The 11,089-nt window shown below is 37.9% G+C and overlaps 1 protein-coding gene across 1 annotated transcript in view; it reads right to left on the bottom strand.

Annotated features, from left to right (window-relative positions):
- Nucleotides 1-11,089, bottom strand: part of faf1 (Fas (TNFRSF6) associated factor 1) — a 75,696-nt gene that overhangs the window by 25,648 nt on the left and 38,959 nt on the right. The window contains exons 9-13 of the mRNA XM_051904377.1: nucleotides 9,571-9,666; nucleotides 8,272-8,395; nucleotides 8,134-8,197; nucleotides 7,833-7,914; nucleotides 379-533 (exon numbers count right to left, since the gene is read on the bottom strand). Coding sequence (XP_051760337.1) covers nucleotides 379-533; nucleotides 7,833-7,914; nucleotides 8,134-8,197; nucleotides 8,272-8,395; nucleotides 9,571-9,666 — 521 coding nt within the window. The remainder of the gene's footprint in view (nucleotides 1-378; nucleotides 534-7,832; nucleotides 7,915-8,133; nucleotides 8,198-8,271; nucleotides 8,396-9,570; nucleotides 9,667-11,089) is intronic.

Genomic DNA, 11,089 nt, shown 5'->3' with positions numbered 1-11,089 from the left:
CTGAGGTCCAAAAGTTGCAATTGACCAAAGACAAAACGTAAAACCCTCGCCACCTCTGTAACTGGCATCCTGAAATGAAGACATTCTGAGGAGTACACTCTATGATGGCTGTGTGTCTAACTGACCCTTTAGCAGGGCAGATTAGTGCAGATTGCCCTACCGGGGCCTCAGTGAGCAAACACGACATCTTTTGTTAAAGCTCTCTATGAGGAGAGAGTCAGGAGAGGAGAGAGGGGGAAGGGAAGAATGCCTCTCATTAAGAGATCATCCATTTTGAGTGTGAAAATGCTTCCGATCCACACCGTTCTGGATGGTTTGACTGCTATTGTGAGTGCATGCCATGAGAGGGATGAAAGGGAGACTGCAAAACAGTGTTACCTGGCTTTATTAGCTTCCTTAGTAACGTCCCAGGCCCATGTGATGAAGTTCTGGCTGAGATATGACACTATGGAGTCCGCACACATCATCTGGGAGCAGAACACGTTACTGAGGACACTCTCGTCATTGTGGAGGTAGATGGCCAGCAGTTTTCTCTGAACAATAGAAATACACATATACAAACAGTTAGGGATAGGTACCATATGGATTAAAATTCTGGTTCCGATTAAGATTCTTAAAGAGTTAGTTCACCCAAAAATGAAAATTCTGTCATTAATTACTCACCCTCATGTCGTTCCACACCCGTAAGACCTTCGTTCATCTTCAGAACACAAATTAAAATATTTTTGATAAAATCCGATGGCTCAGTGAGGCCTCCATTGACAGCAAGATCATTTCCTTTTTCAATGCCCAGAAAGCTACTAAAGACATATTTAAAACAGTTCAGTACAGTGGCCCCCAAAAAAACTAAATAGTAACTTTATTCAACAATATCTAGTGATGGACGATTTCAAAACACTGCTTCATGAAGCTTCGAAGCTTTACAAATCTTTTGTTTCGAAGCATGGTTCGGAGCGTGTATCAAACTGCCAAAGTCACGTGAACTATTGAAATTGCGAAACACTTATGACATAACGAAGCCTCGTTTACTGAAATCATGTGATTTTGGCGCTCCGATCCACTGATTCGAAACAAAGAGACTCATAAAGCTTCGAAGCTTCATGAAGCAGTGTTTTGAAATCGCCCATCGCTAGATATTGTTGAATAAAGTTGTTATTTTGGCGCACAAAAAGTATTCTCGTCGTTTTATAATATTAAGGTTGAACCACTGTACTCACATGAACTGTTTTAAATATGTCTTTAGTACCTTTCTGGGCATTGAAAAAGGAAATGATCTTACTGGCAATGCAGGCCTCACTGAGCCATCGGATTTTATCAAAAATATCTTAATTTGTGTTCTGAAGATGAACGAAGGTCTTATGGGTGTGGAACGACATGAGGGCGAGTAATTAATGACAGAATTTTCATTTTTGGGTGAACTAACCCTTTAATGATTGATGGTTCCTTATGGTCCCTAAACAATTCTATTAATAATTCTTTAGTGCTTTTGAAGAAGAATATTGATAAGATCCTTTCAGATTTCAACAGAACAGATAAAACAAATCAAACCAAATTTTATAATATTAAAAAAAAAAAAAAAGGTGCTTACAAAGACTTTTAAATGTGGCAAAGAAGGTGCATTAATGTAGTCTAAAAATTGCTCCTAAGCATATTTAAATACAATAACATTTTATTATTAATTAATAATATTTAAAAAACATAAATACAAATAAAAACAAAGATTATAGTATAATATAATATAATGTTTTAAATGATAAAAATATGAATGTATTCAGTGTAACTGGTGCATAAGTGGCATTTCTATACAAATACAGTTGTGGTCAAAAGTTTACATACCCTTCAGAATATGCAAAAATGCATATTTTAACAAAATAAGAAGGATGTATGTAAATTATACTTGTTTTTATTCTTAATTTTGAGCTGGACACAACAAAATGTAGTGTGAGATTCAATATTGGTGCACTGTAATATATATAGCAATATATAGCTGACTAGCAGTGCAGGGAACACTGTACTGAGTATTTTAGCATGGCTATCAATTCACATCAGGAGAAGAATGCATACTTGAGAACTGTTAACAGATTCAAAAGTTTAAAAACTCAAAAGTTTAAAATCATTTTCCCAACCATTCAAATAGTTGCAAAGAATTTAAGGCATTCACCCATTTGAGGGGGCATTAAAACTGAAGCCTCAATGGCCATTTCACTATCTATGAAGCCAGAACCCATCTAATCCTGGCTCACTGATCCACCCTTATTTCATGATTCACCATCAGGCTTTCTGAGAGCTTTAAGGCCACTAATGCTTCACCAGGGTCCACGAGCAGAAAAACACAGCGAATGCCCTCCCTGCAATCCCTGAGCAAAGCAAACACCCAAACCAAATCAAACTGATGCAGGATAAATCAAACTTTCTCTGAAAAACAAAAAACGAACAAATCGCTTTATTTGTTTTGCATCAAATGCCAGTGCCCTCCTTCCATCGTCGCAGGTTAGCACAGGAAGGCGCCGCTGATGTTAAAGCACATCCAAATCCACAGATATTTACACCGTCAGATGTATGGCGGTCGCTCATATAACCCAACAACTAATTAAAAAAATAAAATAAAGGCACGCCGCCACAAACATGAAAGGTTTTGCCAGACAAGGCAGGGGAATAAAATCCACCGAATTACAGAACAACTCTGAACGTTTCCTACAGCTCTGACCCCCGACAGTTTGTCGAATGCAGCAGGAGGAATTTCTCGACAGCCCGACGGAGGAAAAATAGAAAGCAAAGCGGGGAGAGAAGCAAAGTAGGGCGTCAACGGAGGAGAGAAAGTTGGGCTCTATGGAGGTGTGTATGGATGGAGGACTGAAGGAGCGCTGCTGTGTTTGCACAGTGATTAAAGCTCTCGAATGAGCCGCATGGCCCCTGGCGGGAGAGAGCTCAGGCCTCTTTCACCAGCCCAATTCAAGGCCCTGAAAAGATTAAACACTCACGCTGGGTAGACAAGCAAATGGGACCTGGAGAGATTTTACCCGTCAAAAACTGAAAGGGGGGTGGATGAAAACGAGACATGAACTTTTTCCACTCCTCTCTTGCAGTCTGTCCTAAAACTGACATGGCTGTTTCAGCACTGACTGAGCGTATTCGCTCCGAGCTGCAAAAACGTTTTGACCTTTTGAGGCCTCTAAGATTTCACTGAAGAGGTGGGGAGAAGCTACTCTCGCTAATAACAGTCTTTGGTCAGCTCCCTCGTTCCACGCCCCTCCATTACCCACAGTCCCTCCTCTCTACTTTCATCCCATTGTTTTCTCTTCCTTTCTTTCCCTCTGTTTTGTGGGGCTTTTCTTAGCCTGCAGAAATTAGCGCTCAGTCCAAATTACTGGGTCTGTTCTGGGGAAGAAACTGACCCAAAAGCTCTTTCTGTCACCTCAACTCGTCCCCCACCTGCTCGGGACAAGAATCCCTTAAATGGCGAGGAGGAAAGGCTAGAGACTCAAGAGGAACATGGGAGGAGAGGACAGAGAGGGAGGTGGGTAGAGGGAGAGAGAAAGCTGATCTGTCCTGTGAGTGGGACAGCACTAGCTTTCACACAGTTGTCAGAAAGTAAGGAATTCCCAGGCTAACTTTGGACATGTGAGTCAGTGTTGCAGCAGAACACAAAGACAAAGTGTGTTTACCTGCTAATTGAAGGCCTATTCACATCAAGCATGACTTTTTGGCACATAAAACATGGATTACAGGATTGTGACATGAAATAATGTATGTCTTTGTACTCCTTTACATTAATCTGAGCAATAAAAGTCATTAATCAGATATTAAGCCAATTTTTAAAAATGATTCATTCAGATATCGTAACTTGGAGGACGACGGAAATGCAAAAATGTCTTTACTTTGTGTCATTTAGTTGCATCAAACTTGTTGTGAACAGGACTAAATTCACCTAGTCAAGGGTTCAAGGCATGCTAAGGACATTGAGCAAAGCTTTCGCATTTAGTAAATGTCTCTTCCAAATGAAATTGTTCTTAAATATCACTATACACAAATAAAGGATCAAAGTTTCCAGTGTTAGGTAATGCGATTGAAAAAACTGAAGCCGAGTGCTACGTGATACAATAACAGTCGGCATAAAATAAAAATGCACTATTTTTTAATGCATCTTGCATGTTTAATTTTTTAGCTAATAATTTAATCAAAATGTTTTAACTCAGTCTTCCAGAGAAAAGGCAGACTTCTCCAATCATTTAGGCTCATTTAAACCCAACCCTTTTCTTACAATCGACTGCAAGCCTGCATTCAGATCCACCTCAATCTAATCAACAACCAATGAATAGAACCAAGTCAACCCTCCTACATTATTTCTTTTCTGATAATCTGTTTCACTCAGATGTACATAATATAATCTCACATAGCCAGACTTCATAGCACCTTCTGACTGATACGTAAAGCAACCAATCACAGTTCGTTTTGTTTCACGTCATGTTTAGGGGAGTGAAAATGTAACGATGTCCCTAAAATTATAGACCGGTGTGTAAAACTTTTGGACGTATTTTAAAGAGTCTGTGCTGCGAACTTTACATACTTCACATACTTTTGAAAATCTGCCGTTTAGCTGACATAATGAGCACTCATTGTCACAGTTGTAAACACGACAGCTTTCTTCTTCCATGACGAGGTTTGGTGTCATGGCATCTTTGTTCCTGTAGAATTCAACTAATCAACTAACTTCTAAACTCTTGAAGTGTTTCCAATTTTGTGTGCCATATGCATCAGACATTCAGCCAACGGTCCATGGGCGTGCTGTCTGAGGCTGACACTAATACCAATTTGGAAGAAAAGATCTGTCGCTACTTCCGTTACATTGTGACTTTAATAAACAGCTATCAAAAGGGAATTTGGACCAATGAGATTCCACTGTGGGTGGAGCTACCAGTGTAACACTGCAGAAATAGAAATAAAGCTACCAAAATGTCCTGATTTTAGCATCATGTTATATCTTAGGATGTAAGAAGGAGCTAGTTTTATCTATTATATCTACAGGACTCTACTGATTGGAAGAAAAATAGATTTTTGGAGTTTTCATTTAACACATTCTGTTGGTGGCTTCACCTGCCGATCGTGAGAGTTACGCTAGTTACACAGACGACCATACGTCTCTTTTAAAAGCATTGTGAAAGGATGTTTTTAATTACAGGCGATGTGTATGTGCTGGAGGGGGAGAAATGGAGAAAGTGATCATCCTCTTTTCGCTGTAGGAAAGCAAACAATGGGAAATGAGGAGTTCATATTACTGCTCTTTCGACCTGTAGCGGAGTGCTTTAACAGATGGCACTTACAATACTATAAGAGATTCTCCCACAAAAACTTAACAATAATCTAGTAATAATATTTTTATTATTTCGTAATTTTAGTAGTAGTAAAAAAAGAGTTCAGCTTTAGGAGCTGCCTTGTATATGCAATACAACTCTTAAAGGGCCAGTCCACTTAAAGAAATTAAAATTCTGTCATTATTTTCTCAATGTAATTCAAACACATATGACTTTTATTTCTTCCAGGGAACAAAAAATTAGAAATTTTGAACAACTTTTCTCACGTGTTCATGATGCAAATTTTAAAAAAGGATGCAAAAGCATCATAAAAGTAGTGTGCAAGTTAACCATTAGGACTAGATAATTGATCACTGGATTGTCAAGAAAAGATTTGACTCACAAGAAATAATCATTCATGAATGGGACATTGCTACTTCTCTCATAGATTTGCTATTGAGAGCTATGTCAGTATCGTACAGCTTTGAATATAGTGCCCGAGTCAAATTAACCATTTTTGTGATACTTTTCTGGTTGCTTTTGGGTCCTTTTTAAAGCTTGAAAGCTTCAGTGCCTATTCAATTGCATGGAAAAGAGTGACCACTGCATTAAAAAAAAAAAAAAATCTTTTGTGTTCCATGTGTGAACTATTCCTTTAAACAAGACATAAACATTGATGCTCATTAGGCAACATGTAAACATGAGTTAAAAAGTAAAAAGAACTTACTTTACACATCAGTAAATTATTTCGATCAATGTTCAAAGACGAGAGTGATTTTTCCTCAGTTCCAATGCTAGCACAGCAGCATCAATAACATGAAGTCATTCGGGTGTCAGAAAACATCTCTTTTATTGCAGGCCGAAAAATCACTTCGTCACGGAGGCTCCGCCATAAAGCTCATGCATGAAAAAGCCACGAAGGGCGCAGAGGAGCTATGAATTTTGATGGGCATCTTTGTGCGGGTGGCAGAGGAGGGTTAGCGTGATTAGCTGGATGTTAAGGGGATTTGTGATGAGGCCTGTGTGCTGATGGGTGGCCTGACTCAAGAGTCTTCCGCTGATCCTCCGGATGAACTCCAGGGCCCCCGGCATTTTCATTAAGGACGGATTGGGAGCATCTCCCACTCCAGAAACACTTCATCACATGTAGTGTTTTACTTAGTGATTAGCCTCTCAGGCCTATGAGAGAGGGGCACAAGTGCCCTCAGAAAAAATCCATCCCATATATGCACACGTGCACATGAAATGTTCTCTAAAGAACGTACACTTAACGAGAATTCCGCCTGACTCAAAGGTGGTGAACACTGGCTCAACCAATGCCGTGAGTGGCGGGATTATCTAGTTTGAAATAGCTTTCTGACGTTAGCGCTTGAGAAACCCATTTCAAACTCATTTTTTATGTTCGCAATTCTACATGGTGACGTTAGTGAGCAGAAATTACATCATCTTTAACTAATACCACAAATTAGTGTTTATTATAAATACACTAAAAAATATTTTCACAAGTCATTTGGGACTTTGCAGGTGTGGAACAAATTCCCAGTTGACACGTCCCCCCATTTTTAGAAAATCTACCATTATTTTTGTGAGGTAATAAGTACTTTTTAATGACGCATGCCTTAAATATGTCCCATTAAATCTTTCCTAAAGATAAATCCTCTGGCTAAAACCCAAATGGAAAACATTTCTAGCAACTGAGAAAGACATACTAGAGAAGCACACATGGATAATGTATGACCCGTGAAGAAAAACACTGACTGTCTGCGTAAGAGGAACACAGCAGGTCATCTCTTCTTCTTACGTTAGTTTGTTTTTACTGACATACTGAACCGTGTCCTCGGGGGAGAGCGGCGGCCATATTGTGCCTGTGCTGAGGAGAGGAGGAGATCAGCTGGGCTGCAGGCAGGAAGCCATTCCAGCCCGCTCCTCATGCTCAAAACCCCCTGAACATCTTGCTGCATCCTCCCAGTCTAATAAGACCGTAATCCACACAAGCTGTCAGTTGATACAAGCCTCCTTATGAGGACACAGCGGGAAAACCAGCACAAAGCTGTTCTAAATAAAGCTTCAGCTGTTCAAATGGGAAACGGAAATTTGATGGGGATTTATCATGATGGGGGGCCAGTTCTGCCAATCAAACGTTTAGTGTTGTTTATATACCTGTGCGTATGACTCTCAGAAGAAATGCTGGAGACGTGACCTGGTAGCGCATGTGTTTATACGTGGGCGACATAGGTTTCTGGAATCTGGTTCAGGTCATTTCCTGATCTCACCTCCTACTGTTTTCCCTATCATTTCCAGTACTCAGACTGTCACCATCAATTCAATTAAATTCTAAAATAATAAAATAAAATAAAATAAAAATTTATTATAAATTAAATAAAATAAAAGCTAATTTTATTATAAATTAAATAAAACCAAAATAAAACTAAAATAAAAAAATAAATAATTTAATAATAAATACACTTAATAAAGTTAAAAAACAAGATAGAAATTATACATTTATTGATAAGTACATTCTGGAGTTCAGTATATACTCACATCTCTGGCTTTGCCGTAAAAGGCCTCTTGAGATGCTGCTTCCAAGGAGCCGATGTAGAACACAGGATGGCAATCGCCATATCTACAAAACACAAAGCAAACCTCAGTGTGCTGATTCTGAGTAAATACCAAATATCAGAGTAGCTATTTTCAAACATATTAAAGCACTTCTTCAAAACAAGCAGTGCTGGAAAAATGTGTATATAAGACACCACATACTGAACTACAAAGAAATGCAGTATATGTTTGGTTTTCTTTATTGAAATTGGATTACAAATGTTACTTTGTCCAGAGATCTCACCTTCTAGAAAATTCAGCAGTAAAGTGCAGTAAGGCATCACCCTCATTTTCACTGTTCTCTGGCACTGAAGGAAGATGAAGGAATACATTAAAATAGATCCTTATGGTCAGCCCCAGATGAAATGATACTATAACTTACTCATCGGAGACTTTCGACAACTTGAGCTTCCCATGCCAAAGATCTCGGATTCATCTACACCAAATTCAGGTGCATCCTCGAAATCATCCCCCTCACTGTCACTGACCATGTGGACATCTGTGCACTGTAACAAACAAACAAAGGCAATTTGTTAAAAAAACTTGACAAAAACTAGAGATATGTGCAACTAGCGATGCACAATATATCAGAGATGCATAATTTATTGACGACCATACCAATAAATTATAACAGGAAAGAGTCTAATGCAAAAGGCAGTTTGACAAGGGACTAAAACATTTCTAAAATACATTCTAAATACATTAAAAATGAATTTCTCTCAGTCTAATCGCTTCAGTGCCAACTGTGGCATGCATGGTTAAATTTGTCAACCTCTGCAAAGGCTGATTTTATGCTGATATTGTAAGATGACATTATCAAACCCTTTTTTTAAACTAAAATAAACATTTAAAAATAAAACTAATAAAATTATTGAATATTTAAGTTATAGAGTGAGTATGTACACTCACATTTTTTACTTAAAAGGCCGTAAAAAGGCCTCTTGAGATTTGTTTCTATGCAACGTTACAAAACTATTAAAAATCTTTTCTACAGTATATCAAAATGTTAATTCCATTCTAATTTCTAATATTAATTTCATTAAATGTGAAAAGCATTTGAGTTTAAAATCAGGCAAAAAAAAAAAAAAAAAAAGACATAAAAGCTGGCAATAACAAAAATGTTATAGAAAAAAAAATTCCATATTGGTGCTCACACAATTATAACTTCATAAAAAGCATAAATTCATAAAATAATTCCCATTTTAATTCCACATTGGGGACCAAACCTAGTATGAATGGTGCAGAGAATGTAATAGTTGCAAATCTGCTGAAAGGTTGCCATCAGATTTGAAACGCAGGGGCAAGTCTGGCTGCAGTGTTACGCCTGGCAACTCGACAGTGATCACTGTGCCCGCTACACGTTACTTCATCAATTCAGAACAGGACTTCATTTCTATTCCAACAATGAATCTCTCATTAAAGATAAAAATGGCAATCAGTTATCCATTTTGGCTGGGTGGAGCGGTCTAATTAAAAATCCCACAAAACATTAGAATTGCCAAAAGTGGCACCACATGCTGGCTTTCAATATGTCGAAAAGCTAAAAACAAAAACAGCAGAAATGAAATATATAAATGTAAAAATTATGAGAGAAACAGAATGCTCCTTATATACACAAGTGAAAGACAGTAGGTCTGACTGTTCATGCATTGTAGTGCTGTTGATGTCTGTTCTGCTTTACCTCGTCTGTCTGGTCCACCGTGAGCGCAGGAGAAGATCTTCTGCACACAGTCAGGTGGTGACAGGGGTAACTGATCCCACTGGCGGCCAGAGTCATCTGCACAATCACAAAACAGCTTTATTAGACATTTTATAGCAATCTTTTTGACTGTAAGGCAATTGTCCACAACAATATTTGAATATTGATGTATATTTGTTATAAAAATAACCCAATACTAAGAAATATCTTGTTTTTTAGTTGTTTTAGCTTATTTTATTTTTTATGTTTTTAATGAAGTCATCATTGCTAACTTTTATGAAGTTCATTTTGGGATCAGAACATCATAAGGATGAGCCAATGATGACAAAATATTTGGGTGAACTATTCCTTAAAGACAGCTTTTCCCAGTAAAGTTTGCACAGACCGATATTCATCTACGCAGGGATTCTCTGGCTTGTGATAGAGGTTCTGTATGCTTGGCACTCTAAAGAGCATCACATGCAGCATGCGGTGAGCTACTGGTGAAGGCCTGAGTACCTCATTAACTCTCAGGCTAGAGTGGAAATGTCAGCAGCACTCCACACTACAGGGACTCATTACAGACCAGCCCCATACACACATACACACACACACACTCACAACTCCCTGGAGCGACAGCACAGAGCTCTATTCTCTCGACTCTTACCTGACATTACCAATTACACACTATAATCACTGTCTGTTTTTACATATTCATTTCAGATACCTAAATGACCATAGTGCTCTGTACTTTAAACCAAGATTAATGGAAATCATACTTAAACAGGTTCTAATACAGACAAGAAACTAAAATAAAAAGATAGAGAAAAATGGATAACTGGCTGCAGGGGGCTCTGGTACTCTACAAACACTTTAAGGTGCTTTATAGAGATTTTTGTTTTGATTTGAGGAATAATTATCACTAGCATTTTTACTTCATCGGTTATAGGCTCTTTAATTTCTGATATACAGATAAATGGCTTGATTAAGTGGGATTCTAAAGAAGTGGTACACCATTACACTACTGTGTTCACAGGTAAATTACTTAGAGTATTGTTATCATGAATTGATCAAACAGCCGACTGAAAAACATGTTGCAATTTAAGCTAAAATGTTAAAACCCAAAACAAAGATAAGAATTAATTTGAGACAATTTAGATGGCAAAACAACTTCAGATAAAATGGATAAAAAAAAAATAAAAATACAAATTTTCATAACAAATTCACTTTAAATTAAAAAAAGTTACATTTCTACAAAAAGAAATTAACAAATTTGAGACATACCAAAACTGATGTCACGTCTTGGTATTGATTAACAGACATAACAGATTAAGTGTAAAGAAGCTTTGGTTTAAGCACCATAATATCCCATAATGCAACTCAGAGAGGATTTCAGAGTGTCAAGTACTTCAACAGGGCGCTAACTCCCCCAAAACACACAAACACACAACACACTTTCTCTCTTTTTGTGGTGGCCCACACAGAGAGAAGAATCACAGACATTGTTTCTCTTCTACAAGGA

The sequence above is a fragment of the Ctenopharyngodon idella genome, chromosome 8, assembly GCF_019924925.1.
Source record: "Ctenopharyngodon idella isolate HZGC_01 chromosome 8, HZGC01, whole genome shotgun sequence".
Taxonomy (NCBI): domain Eukaryota; kingdom Metazoa; phylum Chordata; class Actinopteri; order Cypriniformes; family Xenocyprididae; genus Ctenopharyngodon; species Ctenopharyngodon idella.
Note: the sequence above shows the minus strand (reverse complement) of the source record. Positions and strands in the feature narration are given on the sequence as shown.